The 27,091-nt window shown below is 36.1% G+C and overlaps 1 protein-coding gene across 2 annotated transcripts in view; it reads left to right on the forward strand.

Moving 5' to 3' along the window:
- Positions 1–27,091, forward strand: part of TLL1 (tolloid like 1) — a 124,645-nt gene that overhangs the window by 76,963 nt on the left and 20,591 nt on the right. For both annotated transcript variants that reach the window (XM_056490605.1, XM_056490606.1), the window contains exons 9-16: positions 5,137–5,252; positions 10,621–10,723; positions 11,913–12,029; positions 12,954–13,099; positions 18,949–19,144; positions 20,610–20,735; positions 23,031–23,191; positions 26,114–26,294. In XM_056490605.1, the coding sequence (XP_056346580.1) occupies positions 5,137–5,252; positions 10,621–10,723; positions 11,913–12,029; positions 12,954–13,099; positions 18,949–19,144; positions 20,610–20,735; positions 23,031–23,191; positions 26,114–26,294 (1,146 nt within the window). The remainder of the gene's footprint in view (positions 1–5,136; positions 5,253–10,620; positions 10,724–11,912; positions 12,030–12,953; positions 13,100–18,948; positions 19,145–20,609; positions 20,736–23,030; positions 23,192–26,113; positions 26,295–27,091) is intronic.

The raw sequence follows: 27,091 nt of genomic DNA on the forward strand, positions 1-27,091 counted from the left end.
TTGTTTCTAATGAAAGCATACAGAGAGTAACAAGTTCATAATCACAAAGAATACATATATATTTTGATAAAAGGAAAATTTTGGAGAGAAAAATAGTCTATAAAAGCATAACCACTGTGCAAGTAGGTAGTATTTTATGATCATATTGACATAAGAAAGAAAAAAAAGGAAAGAAATAAAATAAACGAGTCTGTTCAGTATTATATAATACTCTCATATGCACTTGCAGAACTGTAAAAGATGAAATGTACATTTTGAGCTAATGTTCAAAGAGTTGTTCAGAGAAAAGATCATTTTCATATATGCCATGAAAATATACTGTGAGTTGTAATTTCGTTCAGTGTCAGGAAAGTCTTGTTGAAAGATCATTTCACAGTGTTGTAAAACCACTGTGGTTGTTCAGTAGCAGTGTGCACGTGAAAAGTAAGATTTTTTTGTAGTGCTGGTGAGCACAGGTCACATGAATAATAAAAATGAATGGTGGTTGAAGGATTATGCTCCTTTTCTGGTACCCAGCTTTGCAAACTTTGGGGTAAAACACTTTGGTTTTTCAGCCTTACTTAGATGAGCCATGCCATAAAAGAAAGTGAGTTTTAAGAGAGAGAAAAGGAAGAAGTTTTTTCTACAAATGTTAAATAGCATACTATTTAAAATGCTATTTTTGTCAGTTAATACTTTTAATAGAGGCTGCATGGCTGAATAAACAACCAGATTGAATCCAATAAAGAAAGCAAATCTCTGAAATTTGCCCAGTACTTTTCTTCTAATAAATTTTCCAGAAAATTCTGAAACTGAAAATTCAGACAGACATAAAGCTTTTGGTTTTATGTAAAGAATCAAGTGATCATGGTAGTGTAAAGCAATCAAATCCCCAACACTGTGTTGGTTTTGGAAGTATGTTTTATTTCCTATTTCAGACAAAAGATATTAATCATGATGCCTGCTTTTGATAAAACAGCAGTGAATATATCAATCCTTAGTAATATCTGCATTGTTTCATAGGTTCATTTGTGCTGCCTTAAACACAATACAATGAAATGCAGAAAGCAATGACTTAATCAGCATTTTCCAGAGACCCACTCTTCTATGATAAAGGATTTTATAGTATTGTGCATGTTTTGTTTGGAGTTCTAATTGTTTCTGCAAACAGTTGTTGGCTCAAGTCTTTTTCTGGGGCCTATGAACATCAAGTTGAGCTCAAGGTTGCTGGAAAATACAGGTGATCCTCACAGCAGGGGAGCATCTGAGCCTTCCAGGGTGTCAGGATATTTAGGGTCATTATTCAAGAAGGGGTTTATTGACCAAGAAACAGTTTTGGTAAAGCCAGAGACTGAGATTTGATTTTAAGCAGCAGGATAAGTTCTCTAAAATGCAGTAACAGAAATTTTGGTTTGTTTTCAACTTTTCCTTAGGATTTTCGTAAAAGGAAAATGTAATTGCTGATAGGGATCTGTTACATTTTAAAACTGAATTATATTGTTATGTTATGGAATAACTAGGGGAAAAAAAACAACTAAGTTGTCCTTCCCTGCCAATCTGATTTTATATTTTGAGTGTCTTGGTATTTGAGAATAAAACTTGAACTTCCAGGTTGGATGTATTACAGTGGTTTTCAGACAGTCTAACTGAGTGATAAAATGTGTTCTAGCTGCTAAAATATTAACACAGGTCTGCCTCTATAGTTTTATACAGAAATTGTAATTAACATTTATATGTTGTTTTATAGGAGCAGAAGAATTAGGAAAATGATGGAGAAAGTTATTCATATGCCAAAAGAGAGAACAAAAAAAAAGTAGGTAGAGTGGGACTGCATAATGGATAGGAAAGGAGTCTCAGACTGAGAAATCTGTTTAGAGGAAAAGAAGGTGGATGGATGAAGTTCAGCATATTTACAGATTGCCTGGGTCTGTGACAGTGTGTGTAGAAAAGAGTAAACGAAGGCTGAAGCCTGTCTCTTTTTTATGCTGCTCTCACTGTTCCTCAGGCTTGATTTGCTGCCATCCCTATGAGATTCAAAAGGAATGTTCACCTTCAGAAGTCAGCCTTTGTTCACTGCATGAAGGAGAATTAGGGTTTTTGTATTAAGACCGTTTCCCTATGACTATAAAGAGAAATCAAGTCAATAGTTAGACCCTGAGTTGTAGGAAACTGATTTAAGTTTTTGATTTAACCAGAACATGACCAGCACTAGATATTTTTAGGGCTCTGTTGCAGCTTTATATGCCATGTATGTATAGTGTCTAAGTGTTAAAGAACTTAAAGAAAAAGGGTAAACCCAAATTAGCCATAAATGATGGTATGCATTTGGTAGTGCTATGTGCAAAGGAATGAGACTTGGTTCCCTTTCTCCTGTAGGATCTGGGCTCCATCATTTTCAGATTTCACAGTAATCCTTGATGGGACTTGACCCTGTGTGCAGGCCAGCCCAGAGAGGTGTCATACACAGGCTGTGCAATTAAACACTGCTGCAGAGTACACTGGTGGGAATTGCTTTGTATAAGCACATAATCTACCTGCTGCCTACACCCACTGCTAATCTTTACAAGGAGAAGCAAAAATAGTTTCCCTCTCCTAACCACGGAAAGCCTTATTAGATGTCTAACCTTCTCAAGCTGTAAAACAGAGGAGAGTGGCTTTTGTGGCTAGAGAGTGTGTGGGGGGAAGCTAAATTGGCATTTCTGCAAGTGGTCTAGCCTAGTAAAATTGATATAAGGCATGACATTTGAAAGGGGGAAAAGCATCAGAGGAAACCTTGGCAAATGTTAATGATTAATAAAGGAATAAAAATGTACAAATGCTTTATAAAGCAGAGCCATATGAGATTGAAGTTGGGAGTGATATCTTCTGACTTGAAAAATACTAAAATAAGTATGAAATGAAATTTAAATAAGTGGCCCTTACCATGGATTTTCTTTCCTCATTTTTCGCCCAAAGTGAATTTCATAACTGGTGGACCATTATACAGTAAAAAAATTTTATAATATTCTGTTTTACAAGCCTAAACATGAACACTGCAGTTGCTGCAGCCTAAAAACAAAGAAAACCTTTACATTCTCTAGTGATAGAATTTTAACTATTTCCCATTGCCGAGAAATGTGCTTTTCAACAAGAAATTCCCAAATATTTCTCTGTCTACTGCAGCTTTGGAAGCCAGCCTAGAGCTCAGATCCCATAGAAAATTAATGGAACTATTGATTGGTATAAGCTGTTCCTGTTATAGCTCCCTTGAGTAATCAAGAATTTAAAATTAAAAGACAAATATGGCAAAACATATAAAGCCCAAGTGCATTTTATAAGTTCTAATTGTGTTAATTCTTAGTAGAAACTATCAACTTACAAATTTTCTTATGCTTCTGTTAAATTTAGAGATATTTCTGAAAATAATTTTAATTGGATAGAGAGCTCCCAGGAATTTAATAAGGATATAAGGTAAATTTTCATATTAAATAGCTTTTTTTCTGTAATTTCTGAGGGGAAAAAAGAGTTCCATGACTCCTTTTGCAAATTAAAAACCATTCTTTTAGTCTATATACATCTTCTGCATATTCCAGTGTAGTCTTAATGAAACCATGCATGAGAGGAAGAATAAGAGAGGGCTTTAAAAGGGGTGAGATCAGTACTTGGATTCTTGTGGGCCCTTCATCTTTAGGCCCAACTGTCATCTACTCCAATAATTTCACTGTTGACTTTTTCTGAAGCGCTTTACTTATGCTCTGTAAGCTATGGCACTGTTCACCAGGTCTGGAAGAACCTAGTACAGGACTCTGCAACTTAAATGACTTTGCATTCATTGTTGATTTAAAAATAAATTGTTCTTAATAACAGAGATAGCCTTTTCATTAAAAAGGCTTTGTGCAGAAATTGCATTTGCTGTGGCTGCCTGCAATTTTTTAAAGATGAAGCCACTTTTTTTAAATGAAAGGAAGAAATTTTTTTTCCCTGTTTCTTTCCTAAAGGACACAGTGCTGGTGGCTTTAGCCATGGCACTTCTTGAGGCTCATCTTTTCTTTCTCTCTTCACCATGATAATCATTTGAGTATCAGAGAGCATATTTAATGCCTTGCATGTAATTTACACCTGATATAACAGTGCAGTCGTCTGCTCACCTTAGATGCATTTTAATAAAGCAACTTTTACAGGTGTGTTGTCTGTCTTTGTCATAAGAAATCCTTTCCTTTGTCCTCTTTTATTTAAAGATTTTCCAGAACATTTATAATTCATTGATATTTTGATGGCAAGGTTGTTCACCTGCTGGCAATGTAATTGGCTAGCCCTGTAATTTAAAAGCACTGAAGATCTGCTTACACTGTTAGTCATGAGATAATATCAAATTAATATCTTTTATCACACCTGCAAAATCAGTTGGTGAAAAAATTTGATTAAGGTCAAAAAGATGACTGGCCAAGGTGCAACACCCTGCCAAACTCAGTTTTAATGGTGGAGAGCAGCAGTAACTTCCAACATTGTATTTTGGTGTGAAGATGATTTGTCACCCAGCATCTAGCAGCATGATTGACAGGCAAGAGAAAGATGCTAAAAGCTTCAATAATAAAGAATATAAGAGCCTTTGGTATTTTAAGACTTTACATTTGCTTTGCTTTTACTGCTTATATCTCTACAAATCACTTTTGCTAAGAGACTTTGTCGAATATAGGATTTAGTTTTCTGTGCCAACATAAATGAGTGAGTTTAGGTCAGATCAGTTTTTCATGTGAGTAAAGGACTAAATTAAATGGAACCACTGACAAAATTTCAGTGTGATGTAAATCATGTTGGGTTAGCATTTGTTTTAGTTCTTAAAGGATGCATAACTTTTTTTTAATTGCCAAAAGTTCTATGTATAATATTGCAGTTGATTGACAGCAATGATATTTTTAAGACTGCCATAATTTTGGTTATGTCAGCAGACAGCACACAAGTGAAATAGTTCATGGAATAAAAACATCCTGCATAAAATGGAATGAATGTCAGACTGGCTGAAAATCATGGCTTTGAATAAATTGTAAACTAACTAGTTTATTTTCCATTCTGCATCTGCAGTGAGTTAAATGTATTCTGAGTAGGTATTGGAAAGATGCATTTTTCCCCGTTAGGCACATTAGATTTTATATTTTTACTGTAATTTGCTTCTTTCAGCCTGTGGAGAAACACTGCAGGACTCTACAGGCAACTTTTCTTCTCCTGGATTTCCAAATGGTTATCCTTCCTACACACACTGCATATGGAGAATCTCTGTGACCCCAGGAGAGAAGGTATTTTAACATTCCTTTAGCTAGACACAGACACTATTTTCAAAGTAAAATGTTGTGATTATTTAGCTTTTTTCTTTAAGTGTAAAAAATGCATATTAATTGAAAATAATGGTATGTCATAAAGAATGGGACCATGGACTATGTGTTATTGACTTTGATCTGTGACATCAGAACCACATCATCAATTCAACAAGTGTCCTTGTGAAATAAAGGCATGATTTCAATCTGCTGTATGTTTGCACCATGAACTCCCTTTAAAACTGGCTTTCAGTCCAATTTATAGTTCAGTTTAAAAGTAGAAGAGATGATTCAGGCTCCTGAATGGTTCATTTTCCAGCATGGGCTCAGGCAAGCTGACCGAGCTGTATGGGCTGATAGCTGGGCTGTAACTAAGGAAGTTCTTTGGGTGTTCAATAAGATGATTCTAAAATGAAACCATAACAATGAGTAAATAAAGTGTTATTGTGGGTGTTCTAGTGGATGTAGTTTTACTTTCTGGGAGTCAATTTTATGGCAAAAAGAGAGGGGAAAAAATGGACTTGGTGAGAACTGTTTGGAGAGAGAAGTGCACTATCCCAGTGAAAGCAAAATGTATCCTTCTTCTGTGCACTTTGAAAATGTACTAGCTAAATCTTATTTTAAATTATTGACTCAATAATATATTCAAATATCAGGCTGCTTCAAAACAAATAAGGATAGAAGGAGTGATAAAAAGCTTCAGCTGGGACAAAATATGCAGGAAAAAGGATGTAAGTTTCCTTACATGAAGTAGTGGCTGATATCAAGCAGTCAAATGCTAAAGACTAAACTGCAGAATCCAAAGACTGAAATATAGAATCTAACAGATTCAGTACCGGCAAGTTCACACAGGAAGACCCAGCACTTCCCCCAGATATTTCTGTCACTGTCTCAGAATTGTCCCGCTATGTATGAGTTGGAAATTTTTTTTCTCCTGATTGCATCACTTTGTTCCATGTTTCTTTATGGTCAGGGTCCTGGTAGACACCAAGAATTTATTCTCTTGATGTTCTAATACATCCTGAGGAGCTGTAGGGGCATTTGGTACTGTGGGGAATGAAAGCAAAGTCATTTGGAGAGTGTTTGCCCTCCTCTGGGCAAGAGCCAGAGACAGGAGGAAAACTAAACACTCTCTGCTGGGAGGAAAAGGGTGGCTCAGCAGGTTGTCAGGGAAAAAAATGAAGAGATGAATAAGAGAATGTTTGTGCAAAGGATGAAAATTGCTCTAGATAGTAAATTTATGTCCCCATTATTTGTGCTGCGTTTTATACATTTCTGCGGTAACAACAAAAACTTAGGAGTTTTTTCCACTGCTCCATTAAAAAAATAATGAAAAAAGTGTGTTCATCTACAGTTATTTGCTATTGAAAAAAATCCTAATGTGTGAGTTAGTGTTGATGTTTAAGTATAGCATACTCCAATTTTGTGTAAGCCTATGTGTAGATATCAGTGTCATATTAATATATTTGTAATATAATAAAAAAAAGTCTTGAGTTTGTAACCACCACTGAAGTTGTATTACACTAGAAAAAATCTTAATGGGCGAAAGCCCCTGTGTTGAAATCAGCAATGTGAGAGGACTGGCTCCTTTCCCAATTTAACTGCTGCTCCAAATGGGGAAAAAAATAATTTTCTAGGTGAAATTTTACATGACATGTCATGTCCATAGGGCACTGTTATTACCTCCAACTCTCTAGTCTCAATATAATTCAGCAAGAATAAAGTAAATTATTTTTTGCTAGTGTCAAAAAGTCTGCTTTGTCCATGCTGTTTCCATAGGATACTCCTTGCCTTGAGATAAAGAACCTTATTTACAACCATGAGATCTAAATCTTAGCTAACTCATATATCATGATACCTTGGACAAGCATTATATTTGATCCAAATTTTTCTCAGTAAATGGTGATAAAACATTCATATAATGAAGGGAAAAGGAAAATTATTCAAATTTTTGTTCCTTTGTTGCTTGGGTCCTGATAAATCTCAGGAACATTGTATGGAGATTAGAGTACCTAAGTGAGTGCATCATGTCTTGTTCTGAAAGGTCAGTGAGCACTTTAGTCACCTAAAAATAAACTGAAAAGGCTTTGCCTAGCTCTTTTCTATTTATTTATTGAGATTTAGCATTCTGCTGTATGAGCACAGTTTGGACAACTTCTATCCATGCTTCTTTCTGCATGTAAGGACTCTTCTCATCTTTGATGCCCAGAAATTTAATGAAGGCTGGGACTACAGTGGCATGCACTAGTTGTAGAATGCCCTTTATTGACAAGGCATCAAAATTGCCAAGCCAATACAAAGTATTTGTGTTCTTATTAGTAAAACAAGGTAGTCCATTTGACCTTTTATATTCGAGATTTAAGACTACATGGTAAAGTTCAGCTGTAAAAGCTGTACTCAGTATATCTATACGAGGAAAAGTCTCGAGGGAGATGGTTTTATTAATGCTGTATGCCCCCAGCCAGGGTGAATCCTGCCTTCTGCTGTGTAGAAATTTTATTGGCATAGGGAGAGTTGCAACTGTGCCAGTATTTTATTTGAATCATATTTTTTGAATAGGTTACTCTGCTTTTCAATTTTCCTTAATGTTCTTCATGAAAGATAAAATAGGCCAGAAAAATCCTTGATTGATATGGGTAAAAAAATGTCACCTGCAGAAATCTTGGTTCATATTTCTGGTGTTTGTTGTATATTTTGTGCTTTCTTCTCTCAGGCAGTAGGTGGTATGATATATTCTCTTGGAAGCTGCAGTAGCACAATCAAATCTGCTGAGTAATCAATAATTGTTTAATTGTGCTGACAAATACCCATTGATTGTTTTTCCTGGGAAGCCTCTCAGCTGTTCTGTCCCCTTGAACAAGCTCTGCCTTGTCTGTAGCTATATTTAATATTTTGCAGAATAGGAAATCAGAATCTTAAATGTGTTTAAACTTGTTTGGTTCATGACCAGAAATCATGCTGTGACAGACTGGGGGTTCTGCCTATGTACAGCTAATGAATTCTGGTGAGTGTTAAGAAATTGCTGTATCATCAAATACCTTGGCATGTCAGAGTGAGAAAAGGCTGTGAAGGTTATTTCATGTAGTTTCAAAAGCAGGGGTCATTGAGGAGGCTCATTAAATTTTAACCATTTCCATTTAGATAGCAGCCCGTTGAGGCATTGACATGATCACAGCTAAGTGAAACCATCCATTTCCCAACTCTATCCTGGCAACCAAGGTTTGGAAAAAGGTGAATTTCCAAGCAAAGAACAGAGAAGAAAGCTGATGTTTCAGCTGTGTCATGGAAAAAGGAAAACTTGTGGCTAGACTGGTGAGACATCTCTCAGGCTCTAAGGAGCTGAAGCAAGGAAGCAGGTATAGGTTGTGGCTTCTGTAGCTTGCTTCCAGCAGAGCCAGCTGGGTTAGTTTAAGCAGCTGTCTGCATTTCATCAGGGCAAAGAAGAAGGGCTCCCCCTTGTGAACCCCTCTGACTGCACAGATGGGAGGTAAAGTTGGCGAGGCTGGAAAAGGGCAAGACTGATGAGGGCAGCAGGTTTTTCAAGCAGCATGGCTAAATACAAACAGAGATACCTACTTTTGTTTCGAGAAAAACAGAAGCTAGGAGTTTAGAGGGCATCTGAATTGCAAAGTGGGTGATTTGAGGAGAACAAAAGTTTTGTAGTTGGTGTGGACTCTTTATTTGAAGGAAGATTTTAAGGAGAAATATTCTGCCAAGGACAGAGAATTGCTGTGTGAAATGAGAGAATGATCTATCTGCCATCCTCTGAAGTAGATTGAAAGAGGATTTGGAAAGGTATTAAAAAACTGAAGCAGAGTAAAGCATATGAATGTTTGTACTTGTAGACAGCTCTTCATATTTCTCATGATAAATATGTGGGTTTGGAATTCTAGTAGTATTTGTGCATTTATTTCTTCAGTGCATCTTCCTGAAGGACTGCCTGAATAATAAAGGCAAAATGTCCCATGGATTAAATATCCATGAAAGGGTGCATGTGAGAAGAAGTTTGAGATGGAGCTAAACCATCTTACTTGACTGTCTGGGTTCATTTTTCCGGTTATGGTGTTAAAATTTTTTTCTTTCATCTGGGCTAATGATAACTTCCTCTCCTTTCAACTGACACTCACAGCTGCTCCATAGGCTGCCATGGAGATGTATTTTTGCAGTGTGAGATATCTGCTACTGTACAGAAATTTGTGTTTGTTTTATAATGGCAGCTTTCAATTGTGAGTTTCTAGGATCAAAGCTAAGATAATACCAATTCTATGCTCAAATATGAATAGAGAAGAATTTCAGTTAGTTTGATATATTTATTTATGAACATTGAGGAACTGCTTCTGAAGAAGATTGTTTTTCTAAATTCACCTAAATCTAATAAACAGGTATTAATTGGAAATGATTTTATAATACAAAATACAAATAACTTTTAATCTGCTTCTTTGGACTTATCCCTGTAACTGCAGGGCATGATGCTAAGACTATCTCGGTCAGTCAGGGTTTAAGCTGTAGCTATTATGTCAATGTGTGATCAGGACAAATCCTATCCGTGTGTTAAAAGTGTAAGTTTATGGCAGTATATGATTAATATTTCTAAAACAGGGGTAATGTAATTTAATATAAGGGTAGTCCTCGTAATAAGTATTGAAAATATGCCTGTTTACAGATATTCTCAATAACACTGGGAGTCCAAGTTCAAAAGTTCCAGAAATGCCCAGAATTCAGATTTCTGTATAAAAAACTTTATTATAGTTTCATTAAGAATCTTAAGGGACTGTATGACATTTCTTAATAGTGAAATTTGTTTCAGAATTTCTGAAATTTTCTGAAATTCTGAAATATGCACTGCCCAACATTGTCAGTGTTCATGTGTCTGAAAGTAAAATATCTTGTCAAAACAGTAGTAGGAGAAGTACAAACCAAAATAGAACAATGATTTTAATTTTTTTTATTTGCAGCTGATTATAGTAATGCTGATTATAGTCAAAATGTAATGGAAGAGGAATTGGCAGTAGAATTATCAAGTAAAATACTTGAAATTATACTGCTCTAATATTTTACCTAATTAGCCTTCTCAAATTTTTATTTCTTAGTAAAAAACTCCCTATGAGCAATTATATGTGAGTAGTTTGTCTTGAATCTGCTTAAATATATAAGATTAAATAAAATAACTTTTCATGTTCCTAAGAAACTTAGGCAAAGAAATAATTGAGGAGAGGATAATTAAATGTGTAAATAATTGTAATCCTGTTACAGGTGATTACTCTGGCTTCAGTTCTCCAGGATGTTGTTGAGATTGTTTTTCTCTTATTTGCCACACATGATTTATTTGGGCCTTCTCATCTGATTGCAGATTGTTTTAAACTTTACCACCATGGACCTTTACAAGAGCAGTCTCTGTTGGTACGACTATATTGAAGTAAGAGATGGCTACTGGAGAAAATCCTCTCTGCTTGGTATGCAACTGTTAAAAGCTGCACCACCCAGGGCAGCACACTCATTGGGCTCAGTGGACCTGCTGTTGAGCCCACAACAAACTTCTTGGGATATAGGTGTCTAGAATGTGTCAAAACTTGGGGATGGGAAAAATCCCTCTAAATGGCTTTGACTGCAAGCCTCAAGCTTTCCTTTCACTGCAGCTTGCCTTTATTCAGTGTGCAAATGTGGAAAGATTCCAATTACAAAATATGCAAGATTTTGCTTTGCTTATGGATCTTGAATTATGAAGCTGCCATAGTTTTTTTTTTTTTTTTCCCTCAGAGAAATAAGGAAGTAATTTACAGACATATTTGTAGAGCCTGTGATGGGAAATCCATAGGCCATGTGATGAGAACATGCACCTGCTGTAGAGCTGTTTCATGAGCTTTGTGCCTCTACCTTTAAGACTATGAGCAGATTGCTTCTATTTTTTCTTTGTGTGTCCTTCCCTGCTCTTGCAGAGAAGAGATATGCAAAGCAATAATGAATTGATTTTGATTTGCTACTAGAATGTAAAAGCTGCAGTCATCCTTTTTTAATTCAGAAGTTTGGTGGGAGGATGTCACTTCCCATAATGCTAGTGCCCAGGTACAGGGAACAGTTCTCTAACAGGGATGTCTATTTTCTTGGCCTTAAACAGAAAATAAAGAAGAAACAGTTAAGACCAGACAGCAATTATCCTCTTCTCCTGTTCCCTGTCAACTAGAAAAACAGAAATTTTACCCACCTAGGCAGAATTTAGGGGGGTAATATAGAATAGGTCATTTAGATGTTATTTTTTATATCTCCTAGGCCCTTTGGCCCAATGAGCTGTGACCTACATTGTGTTCCTTTCTTAAGCTTAGTACTCACTCTCCCCTTCCGTAATGCATGTGTTTGTATGTATAGAAACAATCTCTAGCAATAATTTTTTTCATTAATTCCCCTAAGGTTTTATACTTAGACTTATGAGCCTGACTGCAATAAAAAGTTCTGAAAGCTTTATAATAAAATCTGTGTGTTAGAGCCTGATCTGCAGAAACACGTGTGCTTAGCCATGAGTGTGTCAACAGTTCCACTGAGTTGGTTCTGCTACTCCTGCTTATAACGTTAAACACTTGTATAAATGTTTGCAGCATGTGGCTTCAGAGGTGGCAGAAAATGCAGTTACTGGTTGCATGTTTTTAGGCAGGTTTTGTGGTGACAAACTGCCAGAAGTCCTCACATCCACTGACAGCAGGATGTGGATTGAGTTCCGCAGCAGCAGCAACTGGGTTGGGAAAGGTTTTGCAGCAGTTTATGAAGGTAAGCCTCTTATAGCATTAAAAAGGAATTGATTGTGGAAGAAAGATATTAACCAGATACCTTTGGATGTTAATCATTCCCCACCAAAACTAACATATGGAATTAGTATTTTACAATTAGGAGACAGTAGGTGCTAAATTGCTAGACAGTTCATTTTGAAACTCCTCCTGTGATTGGATTTCTGCTGAGCTCTTTTTCAGAGAAATCACTGATAATAATCATAAACATTTTTTGCCCATCTTTAATTAACTAAATATGCATGTTCTTGTGCTTAGTGTTTGCAAAGATTTCTGTGTGTACTTTCTGTTTATCCTTCAGAAAAGTCTGTCTTATATTTTCCATACACTCTGGAAATAATTAACAAAGCTGCCCATGCACATTGGGTATATTAGCAAGCCAACATTCACCTGTTTGAAATAGAAACTGTATTTTTTGTGAAAATGTTTTTTTTATTTATATATTAGCTGTTTCTTCAAATTGCAATCTTGACAGGATAAACTGCAGGTTAAAATAATTAAAAAATATGAGATTTTGCTTTCATTTGTCTCTTTCTAAAGGTTTGTAAATATTAATGAAGAATGCTTATTAAGTATATTTCAAGGATTAGCAAAAATGTAATTATTTTGACCTTTTAAATATATTCTGTAAAATGTATAGATTCAGATTATCCATGGTTACAAATTTGTTCTCAACACCGTAGACATGTTCAGAGTTATTAGAAATGCTAAATTGTATTTGCTAACTGAAATACATATAATGATTTAAATCAATTTTGTTTTCAATAATTTATCCTTGGTAGCTTTACATATTTTCCAGAACAATTTTATTATTAGTTTTAAAAATGGGAGCATATAATATCAGTTTGGGCATGGGGAAATTACAGAAAATGTCATTATTGACAGTAAAATGTTATGCTTTCATCAGCTATTTGTGGAGGTGAAATCCACAAAAATGAAGGCCAGATCCAGTCTCCCAATTATCCTGATGACTACAGACCAATGAAGGAATGTGTGTGGAAAATAACAGTGTCAGAAAACTACAATGTAGGATTAACCTTTCAAGCATTTGAGGTAAAATCTTTTAACTAATCTCAGACAAGTGGCTAAGTGACAATGAAATTTAAGGGAATATTTATTAAACCAGTGAATGAATTTAAGAATTCTCTATGAAAAATTAACTCCAGAATCCATGAGAGTTTCTCCTCCCCAGAAATTTTCATAATTAAAGGTTTTTTGTGTTATCTCTAATATTTGAATTAGAATGTTTAAGTTACTGAAGATAGTAACAATTTACCAAGTACATCATCCAACTCAGGAAGGCTACTTCAATATTCTGTTAGATAATCAGGACTTGCTACATCTTATTGTCAAAAAAGAATGCATGTCTGGAGAAAAAGAAACCCATGTGTGTTTTGGCTTCTGCTTTGAAAGGAAAAAAACCCTAAAACTAATATTCAGATCACAAAGCTATATTTAGTGAGGAAAGAAAAAAAGATGTGGTAAGTTGTCATACTTGTATGATTTTGCTGTACATCATGCTGTGCATAACATTGCTAAACAGTGGTCAACTATTGCATAAAAAAGAAAAAGGAATATTTCATATGTCTGTTTTATTCCTACACAATCCACCAGCTTGAACTTTGTGGATAAATTTAGTAGCATACTTTGAGTTAATTAGTTTTATTTGAGTATTCTTTAGCAGTAAGGGCATGAAGAACACTTTTTAAAAATCTAAACTTTTTTGCTTTATGTTGTACATAGATATAAATACAGGTATGGTAAACACAGCTGTAATTTACAACCAGAACACTTTAGTCTTGCAGGCAGACTTCAGAGTTATGGCACATTTTTGCTATGACTGGTAGATTTGTGTGTGAGATAATGAGGGATTTGGACTTTATCAGCAATTATGAGTGTTTTAATAATTCCATAGATTATACTTATTTTTTCCTTTTTTTAAAAAAAAATCCTGACTTAATATTAGCTCTAGCGCAGACAAGATCAGCTTCCCCTGACTTTCTGGGTCTGCATGACCTGATTCAAGATTACTTACTGCAGTATGTTAGTCTCTTTATTTAAGCCCTGTTGAAAATGAACGTTTTGAGCACCTTTTATATAACTTACTGACTAGTTATGGAGCTTATCTAGTCTGCCATTGGTGCTCAGCATTTTTAACAAGGGAAATAGCCCTATTCCTCTGCAAAAGAGACTTGCTGCAATATTTGGTCTGGATGCAGTTGGTCAGCAATGGTCTACACCTGTGTTGCATTATCTCTTGAGCTGACCTGAGTGCAATACCACCCCTGGGAGAATCAAACTTACATCTCTCCCTATCTTTCTGGACCCTTTTCTAATCACCAAGTTAGGGGCTATTTACAAGTGTGGAGATGGCATGCTTGTGCCTCCCCGTACAGGAAATAACTAGAAGCAACGGACCAGCAAACAACAGAACATTTTAGAAGACAAGTGATTAAGGCATTGGGGAGCAATGTCCAGTTTTTCCTCCAGATTGTTTAGTATTATGGCACTCTCTAGAGGTGAAACATGTGGACTAACACCTCATAAGAAGAAAGAGGAAATTGAGGAGAAATATAGTCGGGGGACAATCTCAAGCTGGGGCTTATACTTCATGTGTTTTGAAAAGAAAAAAAATAAAAATTTCCAACAGTAGGGACTTTAAATACTTTTCCAGGGAGAGTCTGAGCTGTAATTCCAGAGTGGCAAGATGCCCCTGAGCACCAAATGAGGTGCCCCAGACAGGCACAAGATTGTTATATCTGCCTTTGTGGCATCTCTTACTGGCTCATCCCCTGGGCTCCCTGCTGAGGATGGGAGTTGCTTTGGGAGCTGCTCTGGAGTGTCTGGACATTCACCACTGGGTCCAATTTCCATTTCTGTTCCCAGCTCTTGAAGGTAGGTGTGCTGGTTTTTGATACTGAATCCCTCTGTGGACAGAATCCTTGGTGCACTGCCTAGTAAAACAAGAAGTTGTTTAAAAATCACAGTTCTTGGTGCCAGCTGAGACAGAAAAAAGTAAATGTCAGGCCAGAGAGTTATTGCAGTGTGTTTGTGAGAAGATTACTTCTCTGTCTTCTGAAAGGTACAGTTAAGTAAAAGGAATTCACATTATCCCTCTGTAATACTAATAAAAAATAACTGTATAAATAACCTCCATTCTGAAATGAAAGCACCAGGGAAACTGAGAATTTCAAACTGTATCAGTGAGTCATCTTGTTTTGCCTGCTGTGGGCAACACATTTTCCACTGAGTGCAGGATTACACTTTCTTATTTGGCTGCTATAATTTCCACTGTCTGTGTGAGAGTAGAGATGTTGGGACTGGTAACTTCTTTTTCCTTGTTACAGTCACCTTTTTAATATTGTTCTTTGCAAATTAGCAGGGGTATTTTGGTTAGTTTATTTTGGTTTTTTTTAATTTAAGAACTTGTTTTGGCAAGCAGCCTCACCAGCTAACACAATCCAGAGAGTTTGTAGAGCAGATTCATATTAATCTCCCTCAATTGAGTGACCTTGTTAAACTCTGTGCCGATAGCAATCATTTAAATTATTTTTACATAAATCAAAGAATAAAATGTATCTGATATTCTGATTTTACTAGGCATATATGCCCCTTTTATGACTGAAGTCTACACTCTGAGGAAGATACATTTGCCTGTATTGCAGTTTGGCTTTATGAACAAAAAAAAACTAACAATGACAAAAAATATTGCAAATATTTTGACTGTTATAGAATTGCTCCCAGATTTGCCCTTCCTATCCCTTTTTCTCTCTTTTTTTTTTTTTTTTTTTTTTTTTTTTTTTTTTTTTTTGTTTGTTTGTTTGTTTGTTTGTTTAGTTTTAGGAGAGTGCTTGTTTGCTTGCTTGTTTTAATTTTTATTTTTTGTCTTAATTTTTTTGATTGTTGGAGGAGTGTTATAAGACAAAGGTATTCTGGGGTCTGTATATTTTTGGTTTTATGTGGGTTTTTGTTTGGGATTTTTTGGTTTGGTTGGTTTTGTTGTTTTTCTAAACCTGAAACTACCTATGAGGTGGTTTTTTTGAGAAGGGATGTAGAGAATATCTCTGGCTTACCATTTCTCTGGGAGATTTCATAGTGTTTCCCTGCTCTTACATGCCTGCTTTAGTAATTTTTCTGTCATTTTCTCAACTTAGTTCTCTGATGCCATTCCAATTCGAGGTTTCCTCCAAGGCCTTCAGGAGCTGAAGTTATCTTTCAGTTTCCTGTTGAAAATGCATTTTTCTGTAAAAAAAAAATTCAGTTATGTTTGTTTTATATTTTTTTCATTTGCTAGCATTCCATATATTTCTTCTCATCAATGTGTAATATCATATGAATACATTGTGAAATTTTAGTGCTCCAGTGAACAAGATTTATGGGATCAGTCCAGATACAACCAAACTCACCAGGGGTCCTTTCATTAACTAGAAGAGAATTTCCTCAAGAAACAAATAGGAAGTAGGAAGAATAAGAAAGATAGAGAATATAGGAGGAAGCAGGAGGAATAAAAGACTTTTGCAGATGATAGTACCACTTGAGGTATGGACAAAACCCCTACATTTTATAATATTTTCTTTCATTGGTTATCAATTACCAATTATTTCTCAAAACAACAATATTATCCATTAGGTTATATGTGGGTGTAAACTTTATATTGATAATACTGGCATCTCTTGCACTAGCAGTCAACTAAATATAAATGAATATGGTAGAAAAGCCACCTTTCAAATTTTTTTTTTTTTTTTTTTGGAAACTCAATAGCACTTTGCAAGTTGATTGATTTTTATAGTCTTAGGAAGTTTAGAAACTTAGCCCTATACAAAATGTATTTTTAGCTGTTCTCTTCTGCCCAAAATAAAGTGATCCTCAGAAAAGAAATTACTAATTTGCCTCAATGGAAATTTGGCACATGTAACACTGGTGGATAATCATAATTTCCATATTGCCCATAAAAAATGGAAACATGGAAAAAACTGATGTTAATTATACGTTTTGAGTACTGAAATGACCACAGATGTGTGGGGAAAATGCACAGTTCCTTCACTGATATTAGTGAGCTTTGGACCAGTTCACTTCTTGATTTTTACTGAAACAACAAGGTAGACTTTATTTCAAATTGGAATATGATGTCATGAAAATTTGGAATTGGTAATGTCAAAAACTTAGCAGTGCTCATGTACTGCATTAGTTGCATAGAATTGCCACTAAAATCAGCAATAGGTGGCTGCATCCCAAATCTTGGGATTTTCATCACTCATTCCAAAACTCTGTCCCAAAGCAATTCCTGGGCAAGCATGTAGGAAATGACAGTAAATGGCAATAAAGTTTGTGACTGAGGAGTGAAAGGGAGAAAATTATGCATGTAAATGCCTGTAGAATTGGAAAGTTGGAAAGAGGATAAAGGTTGTGTGTAAGTGCCATATTTTGATGCCACTAAAATGGCATAAAATAAAACAGTTCCTTCCCCCCAATTTTCCCTCTTACATAAGAAATCTTAATGTGCTAAGTGAAAGCTCCTTAGTCTGTGGTGATTCCTGAGCTTCATGTTGGTTGTGTTGCACAAGTAGAGCAGAGCGCCAGTGTATATTTTTATTTACTGTGAAACTTAGGTGCAAGAAAAACTCTCTGGAGATAAAAGGTAAATTTTTCTGGGCTTAGTTTAGACTTCTTTATTGTTTTAACAGAATGTGGATGTGCGGAATTAGATTTGAGGCTTTCTCCAACCCTTCTGCCTGACTGTGATCCTGTCACCGTCCCCATTCTCTCCATCCCTAGACTTTCCTCTCTCAATTCCGCCCTTTCATTGAACAAGAGTGTTCTTATAGGAATTATTTTTGAATGCTTGGATCTAGTTAATTTTTTTACAAATAAGATTAAGTGATGTGAAGTATTCCAGCAGTAAAATGACCCAACTTAAGATGGTTTTTAATTCTGTTGAGAAAGAGACACTCTTAATAAAGATAAGTATTGTAAATTATTTTGCTTCCGGACAAGGTCGTATTTGGGCTGCTACTGCTTTCCTCTCTGATACAATTCCCATTCTGATTGACTCTGCAAATACTATTATGTAAAGAGCACAAGGCTTGCTACTCAAGTAGACATGCACACATTAGTCTGTGTTTGAATATCATCCAGCAGAAAGCTTAAATAGAAAGGGTAATTTTCAGGTGTTCTGGTTTCACTAGGTTTTTCCATCAGTACAGCAAAGATTGACTCATTGGCCCAGAAAATCACAAGAGGACACCTGAAATCAGGAATTGTGCAAGAGAAACTAGACACATCAGCCACAGAAAAATGAGTTTCTTTTTGTCCTCTGATCTGTTGACTGCCTAAGAGCTGATCATTTTAGATGTGTGTTTGGATCTAATTCTTCAGCTGCATCAAATTCCTTATGCACCACAATCTTTATCCTGCAACATCAGTGAACAGTGACAAGTGCAAAATTTTGCTCAGTCTGTGGGATAAAGGGAGATTCTAAAAATCTTATCATATTGATCAAAATTGAGCTTTTTAATCTTGATAAAACAGTGACTATTTCTGACCTGTTTAGTTGCTGAGCCACTAATCTTCTTTAGTTGAGTGTACGTGAGAAAAGAGAACTTGAGATGAGCGTAGAAGTTTAACAGAACACTAGGAAGCTTAGAGGTGAGCATGTCTTTTTTAGTTACTTTTCTCCCAGTTAGACTATTGTGTCCTTAGTAACATTTCAATATGTTTTTTGTGTAGAAAACAGGTGTAGTTAAAATCCCTTCAATGATGCTCTTTCATCTTCCTGCTGCTTGAACCCTAAACAGAGGCCTTAACCACAACTTTGAAAAATTTAAATTCTGTTCATTATCTGACTGATGTTTGATATTTATGATCAAGTTCAGGTAGCTAATTCTGAAAATAATGTTTTACAGATTGAAAGACATGACAACTGTGCATATGACTATTTGGAAATCCGAGATGGAACAAATGAGAACAGTCCTTTAATTGGTCACTTTTGTGGCTATGACAAGCCAGAAGACATTAGATCTACCTCCAATACCCTGTGGATGAAGTTCGTTTCTGATGGAACTGTTAACAAAGCAGGGTTTGCAGCTAACTTTTTTAAAGGTAAGTGTTAAAACATATTTTGGGAGTTATGAACAACTTATCACTTCTTCTTGGACTAGAAAAATTATGAAAGGATGTTAAAAATATTTCTCAATCTTGTTTTACTAATAGAAAATAAAGTCTATTTTTTTCTGGGCATACATACAATTTATTCAAAACAAAACAATAGAGGTTTTTGAATCTCCTAGTAAAATGTTTTCAAAGAATGAAGAAACGTATTCAGCACAACTTTCTACTGTCTTCAGGTTCAGTTAATCAACTTCTGAAACATATCTTTTTTTTTAAAAAAGTGGCACTGTTTTACATTGTATTGTCAAATATAAAGTTAAATAGTATAATTGGAAATGGCACTCTTTTTTGTTCCTGTTCAAGTTTTCTTTCTTTTCCTTGCTTAAATATTGTCATTTTTTTTCTAATCTGTTTTCTGGATTGGTCTGCTTTATAAATTTATTATTCTTTGTAAGCAGGGAAAGAAACCAAAAAAACCCAGATCAGAAATCATATTAAGCAATAACTTCATAGTCTTCCTTCAGTTATGGATGCTTTTTGGGGAGAGGAGGGTATCATACAACTGCAGCTGTACTGGAGGCATTTGATGCATGGAAAGTTTGTAGTTTGCATGTGGTGCTGCCGGTGGCACAGTCAAATCCACTGGCAGTGGTGTGGCCATGGCGACACCTGAAGTACAGGTCATGCCACCAGGAAAACCTTTTTGCTCTTTTGAAAAGAAACCACAACTTTTCTAATCCTAAATGATAGTTTTCATGGTAGACAATTATAACTTTGAAGGCCATAGGCATAAGAGTAGGGTCTCTGATTTTTTCCCTGAGAAATTACTTGTCCTGGTGTAAGAAAACAATATTCCAGCATCTGAGAAATATTTCAGTAATGAATCTCATGGGTATATTTCAGAGCTAGTAGAGAGAACACACAATTCCTTTCCCTCCCCCAGCCTGATTCATCTTGTTCCTTTTAATATCAGTAGAATAAAAACCTAGGATTTGAGGATTCTGTTAATCTGTTTTTGAGTATGAATTCAGGATAATGTACAGATTTATTCTGAGGGAGATAAAGAGACCTTCAAGTGACCCTACTGTGGATTTTCAATCTTTCCTTCAATACTTTGTACAATCTTTAGATTATAGCTGTCTGAATTACTGTATGCTGCACACAAAGTGCTTATAAATTAGTTCTGCAGCTGTCAGTAGATATTGTTTAAAAAAAACCAAAACCCAAAAAAAAAAAAAAAATCCAATCACCCACACCCTACAAAGGAAAAAAGAATATTTTCTCCATTGCAGGTCTCCATAGCATTTGAAAATCCTCTAGTCAGCAACCACAGTGTTTTATGTAGTACATCTTGTAATGGCATGCACACAGCTTTCTGGGTTAATGTTGATCCAGCAGTTACAGCTGAGGAAGGTAATTATTTAACACATTTTTGCACTCTTCCCTGTCTTGGCAGAGGAAGATGAATGTGCCAAACCTGACAATGGTGGCTGTGAGCAGCGTTGTGTAAATACCCTGGGCAGTTACCAGTGCGCCTGCGACCCTGGCTACGAGCTCGGCCCTGACAAGAAGAGCTGTGAAGGTACAGTGTGTTGCTGTTTCATGGGCTATTAAAGCTCTCAGAGTGCCATTGCCTGAATGAAATGCTACATGTTTCTTAGGCTCTGTCTGAGCAGCATGAGATCCATGGAGCCCAACTTAGAAAACCAGTGCTGTCTTTTTTTTTGGTAGCGATGCCAGAGCCGTTTTTGTCCCATGTCTGTCAGCAATTTCATTTTGCAGATTTTGCTGTTAGTCAATCAGGAATGGTGCAAAGCAGGACTTCCTACCACTTATTACACTATTCATACTCACTAAAGCAAAGTCTCACAAGGAGACAATTACCTGCAGAGTAGTGTGCCACTTTCTCAGTATCAGTGTTTAACTATCCCTCTGACCACCTCTGACTGGGATGTGCCTGGGAGGCTGGCAGATCTAGAAGAGCAAGGTCCTTCTTCCCTCACCTTTAATAAAGAGATCACTGGAAAAATAATTTATTTGGATGCCTGCATATTAGGTAGACAATAAGAAAATAAGTTAAATCTAAGGCGGGAGCATGAAAACAGAGGTTTGATCTCTGGACTCTTGATCATCAGCCCAAATTTATGTAAGGAATTGAGTTTAGTCTGCTTGCTAACTCAAGTTCAGAACATTAGAGGAGATTACCAGTCTTTAAGAATACTCTTGTATCTGCCTCTGAAAAATGGAAGAGAGATACATTCCTGGCACCCAAACAGTAAAGCAACTCTGTCAAAAGAAGTCACTCTAAGCTCTGCAGTGCAGTGTGGAGCAAAAAGCCTGAGCTATCCGTTAAAGTGTATACATGTTTTATCCAGTTGAGGTGGCACTCACTGTATGTAGACAGCTCTTGGGACTGCTGAATCAAAATTACTACTAGTGTAGTCACTGTGAACATTACTTCCTGATTACAGTTTGGGCCTTTGGGAGATGAGCTAGCTGCATTAATTCACACATGAGTAGAGGCCTCTAGGTCAGGAACTTTGCCCTATACTTCACTGCAGTGTAGACATCCAGAGAAATTTGCTTTATGGTCTTCTAATCCAAGTCTCCACCAATGGCAGCACATTAGAAAACATTAAGATTTTCTTTTTTCACTATTTCCACATTTCTTGCCCTTGCCTCAAGGATCAATAGAGCAATGTTCAAAAACAGAAATTCAAATCTGGCAGCAGTTGCTCTGACCCAGACTGGATCTTTTGAGGGGGCAGCTTGTGCCATCTGGGTGCAGACTCTAAACCTATGTCTAGTCTTTTTTGATACACTAGGTGTGACCCAGGGTCTTAGTCCACCCATTCCCATCTTTTACATGTGCACCAAGAAGTGTGCTGTGTGGAAAACTAGGGACCAGGAGAAACACTGGTGTGTGTCTGAGTTGACAAAATGAGCCTTGACACAGTAACTGGCGAATTCTCCCAGCTGTGTTAATGGAGTAGATGCAGTATGTGAGATCATCAGTTAGTCTGGAATAGCCAGTTTTTAAAGCATTCAGTGTTAGCAGACAGCAGTTGAGTAGAGCTCCCCCCTTCACCTCTTTGCAAAGCGGTTTGTGGATGATTTCCAGTGCTGTCACAGTGCTGTAATGGTATCAATGTAGCAGAGTGTGATTGAGAGCTTCTCTAAATCCCATTACTTTCCTTAAAAAAAAATAAAATTGCACAGATGGAAAAGATTAACGAGTTTATCCTTTGCTAGTTGAAATGCATTCAAGAACATAGTACAGTATTTTTCTGTTTTATGGAGGTGATTATTTGGCATATATTTGGAAATGAGAGGCATTTTCTCTTTTAAATGAACGTCCATGTTTCAGCAAAATTAGTTGTGACTGAAGTGCACATGACTGCTCTTTCAAAGAAGTGACCCTATCCTAGTAGGTTATGGGAGGCATGTACAGAAATATGAACTGAGACAGGTAGGGCTGATTCTGCATCAATAATCAAGGAGAGAAGCAAATCTCAAGTATCCCTCTGTCAGAAGAGGGGTGGTCAAGGTCTTGGGGAGGGCAATGAGGTCAGAGGGCTGGCATGGGAAAGGCTAGGAGAGAATAAGCAGAGTCTCTGGAAGGAAGGAAAAAGAATGAATATGATAACGCCTTGTGTAGTCCTGAAAGTTATCTCTGCCCACAAACCTGCAAGTTGTTCAAGATAGGGGCTGTCTCTTTCTCTTTGTTTGCACCAAGCATGATAAAGCAAGATTCTGATTAGTCTGTCTGGGCATTGCAGCATATAAGTAATGAGAGGACTGATTATTCTCAGTGTGCTTCTGTTTATAGTAAAACACATTGCCAGTCAAGAAATTATATTCTCTTTCAATTTTACAGCTGCTTGTGGAGGACTCCTGACAAAGCTAAATGGGACTATAACCACACCAGGGTGGCCAAAAGAGTATCCTCCAAACAAAAACTGTGTGTGGCAGGTGGTTGCCCCGACGCAATACCGAATTTCCATGAAGTTTGAGTTTTTTGAGTTAGAAGGGAATGAAGTAAGTAACCATGAACAGAGACCTGCACAATCTGTTACATGCTAAATGGTTTCACCAGCATTTGAAAATAGATATTGTCTTATAAAACCCTTGCTGACCTTTCATATGCTGACAATAAGCATGGATATTCTTGTTTTCGTTTTGGGACCGTTTCTGGATTCTTTCAAAACAAACATGGAAAGAATAGCTCTCTTTTACATATCATCTAAATATATGTGCATTACAAGAAATTTTAAAAAATGTTCTCTGCTGAGTCTCAGCTGACTTTTTTATCAACAAAATAAAACAGAGCAAATGGGGCTGAAGCATATTGGAAACAATTCAAGAGAAGAAAATCTGGAGAAACCAAATCATCTTTACAGACTGACTACAAATAATACACATAAGCTGTGGTTAGTGATGGAGTGAGGGAGCATTTAAAGCACTTACAAGTATCTCACTGGGGGAATATTCTGAAATGAGCAGTACCAGAAATAAGGCAGAATAGAAGAGCAGCAGTTTTTGAGTTCGGCAGCCCCCAGAGGCATGGGGGATCTTCTGCCCAGGTATGAGGAAGAGCAGGGCAGAGCCTTCCCTGTGGGGAGGATGCTCCTTACAGCTTTAAACAAAAGGGTGGGGGTTGCAGTGTTTTTGGACAACAAGCACTAAAATGTGGGTTTCAACATCCTTTTCAGCTTTTGTTCTGCTTCGTAGGCAGTTCTCTGTCATATCATTGAATTCCCTCACCACACTCCAGCCATAACATGTTGTAACCAATGGGTTTATATGCACATTCTTTACATGGCATTAAGAACACAAATCCCAGGATGCTGTTTCTGACTAAATAAATTTTTAGCAATGTATTTAGTATAAAAATTTCCCACCTTTTGGGCAGAGGTGTTTGAAGGGACAAAAACTGGAGTTTAATTTATAACTAAGAACAAAAGCAGCCATGGCTTTTCCAAAATACATAAACATTTTCTTCAGAGGCAGCAATGTGAGATTTTTTTCCCCCATAATTTTTTGGAGCGGGTTCTCAAGTCCATGAAATTCTATTTTTCACTGCTACATATGTTACAGTCGTGTCCTGTAATCACTATCACAAGAACTACAAGAGATGTAATAAAAACTTAAAAGTCCCACAGAATTAAAATTTAATTACCATTTTAAAAAGTCATAAAAACCATTTTCTTGCACTTTCTTGGTACATGAGCAAGACTTGCAAGGAAAACACCTGGTGTGTAATGAAGATAAATCACTTTTCCAAGGCCATAAAATACATGCAACATAAGCAGACAGAAAAATTCTAAATCTGTTTCAACAATCAGAACTGGAGTTTGATCATCAGGTGCTACTAAATCTCGGCTTCATACTTTTAAATAGTAGTACTAAGGATAGATGCCTGTGAAAAATCAGAAGAAACATATAACATCTGGAAAATTCTAATATATTGTCTGAGTGAAGACATAAAATGCATACATTTATCAAGTACTCTATTTTTTAGAATTTGTTATAGGTGCTCCATTTAGAACCAAATTTAATACATCTTTTACACTATTACAATTTTAATATTTTACATTCACATTGTGCAGTTTGACTTGTTAATTTTTTTCAGTGCAGAGTAGTATAGAGGAAGTTAGACCTATCTGAAATTACATCTGATTTCTGATTTAAAGCTATGCAACCATAAAAACTCACCACTATAATATTGCTGAAATCTGTGGGATTTATCAATGTAGTGAGCCATATTTGAAAATCATGTGCATTATTATAAATATGTCTTCCAATTAATATAAATCAGCATGTGGCAGTAACTCAAGTTATATGAATCTTTATGTTCTTTATACTGTTCAAAAAGAGTTTCAACTGAATTAGTCACTTGTCAACTCTGGCACATGTGAAAATTCTACCGGTAACAATTAAAAAATTAATCTGCATCTTCAATGTATTATATTAAAACCAACTGGAAATTATGACAATTTTTCAAAGAGAGAGGGAACAACAAAGGCCAATACATCCTTTTCTATTGTTCTCTTCCTGCTCCCCTGAGATTTTTTGACTAGAAAATGCAATTTTTCGAATACAACTTGGATTTAATGGACCAATATAAGCTCTGTATGAATCCTCCTGGCCAATGTTCACTTAAGCTATTAATTGCAGACAACTGGGACATTTTTGATTAAATGATTGATAGTTGAGCCTAAGAAGCTTAGAAGTTTTTGGGTGGATGGCTTTAAGTTGACCATGGGATTATGCATTGAAAGTATTATAATGAGAAATAGGCCTTGCATAAGGCTTTTTTATTACATTATATTAGTTTATTTTTAACCTTTTAATGAAAATGGCATGCGTCCTGTTCCAAATTATAGCTATGCTACTGTTGATGAAAGTTGCATGGTTTTAATAGTGGAAAGTTATATATTTGGAAATAAACTAATATATCTTAAATATGTAATGGTGAAAACTTACCTTGTAAATTTCTAAGTGGAAATTAATATTTAAAATATTCTTGAGATGTAAGTTGTAGAAAGTTTGTAGGTTTGACGTATGTGGTTTATAGCACACAGAAAGGTATAATTTTTAGGATGAATGTTTCTAATTTTAGTCTACTGTCAATGGAATGTTTGCTTTTTAAATTAAGTGGAAATGCTTCTAAGCATCTTGAAATTTAGAAATCGAACACAGCTCAGCATCTATAAAAAAATATAAGTTTGAACATAATTCATAGTATAGTATGTGTTAGTGACCTTAAAATATTTTTTACCTAAAATCAGCAAAGGTAAGAATTTACAGACACTTTTAGAATCAGGAGAAAGTGAAGAAGGATATACTTCATTTATTATTCAGCAGCAATATATATACCAATCAGGATTGTGACATTTTTAAATAGCTTCATGCTTTTATTTTGTTTAGCCAAATATTTTTTCTTCTTTCTTTTCTCAGGTTTGCAAGTACGATTACGTGGAGATTCGCAGTGGCCTTTCCTCCGACTCCAAACTCCACGGAAAATTCTGCGGTACGGAAGTGCCTGAAGTTATCACCTCTCAGTACAACAACATGCGGATTGAGTTTCGATCTGACAACACTGTCTCAAAGAAAGGCTTCAAGGCACACTTCTTCTCAGGTATGGAAAGGCACCCTTGCATACCTCTGAGTGCCTCTGGTTGTCCACTGACTAGGTGGAGTGACCACAGTTTTGGTATGAAAAGGAGTGGCTTCTTTGCTAATGGTTTTCCTGGTAGCTTTGAATTAGTTTTATTTACATAAACATAAAGCACTCTTCTGTCTTAGAATAACATTCTGAATTGTAATGCCTGTAGAAAATAGATGGAACATACCTATATATAGTTAAATATCAGCAGAAGCAAGTAAACTTTGTGAGATACAGAGGGCAAAAGAAAATTTACTGTATTTCTATATTTTTATTAGGTTTCTTTTATCCTGAGCTTTGTTGCTATTTTTTCAAATCCCAGTTGTAAAGTGATACGAATTGCGCACTGTGTATGCTTGGTTTTTTTTCTACTCAAGTCTCTTAATATATTCCATTTGTTGGGAAATTACCACTCTGTGGTACAACATTTGTTTAACATTATGGGTACATCTGTGCCAAACTTTGCACTTCTTAATGTTTTGCAGAACAGGGTTTAAGATCTTGATCTTGTAAAAAAATTGTGTCATTTTATTTATGAGTGTAATTTTACTGAGGGAGATCAGAGTGGTGGAAGTTTATATCATATAAGGACTTACACTGTTGAATAAAGTTGCACATGAGTGAAGCTTAAGATGTGAGGAAATATTTGCTCAACAATGGCCCCTGCAATTACCCACTGAGAGTGGAACATGGAAACCTGGCTCTGGCAGGAGACCACTTGGCGTTCCTAGTGAAAGTTTACTTTGTGTTTTTTCTGTGTGTTTGCACAC

This window comes from Oenanthe melanoleuca, chromosome 4 (genome assembly GCF_029582105.1).
Source record: "Oenanthe melanoleuca isolate GR-GAL-2019-014 chromosome 4, OMel1.0, whole genome shotgun sequence".
Classification (NCBI taxonomy): Eukaryota; Metazoa; Chordata; class Aves; order Passeriformes; family Muscicapidae; genus Oenanthe; species Oenanthe melanoleuca.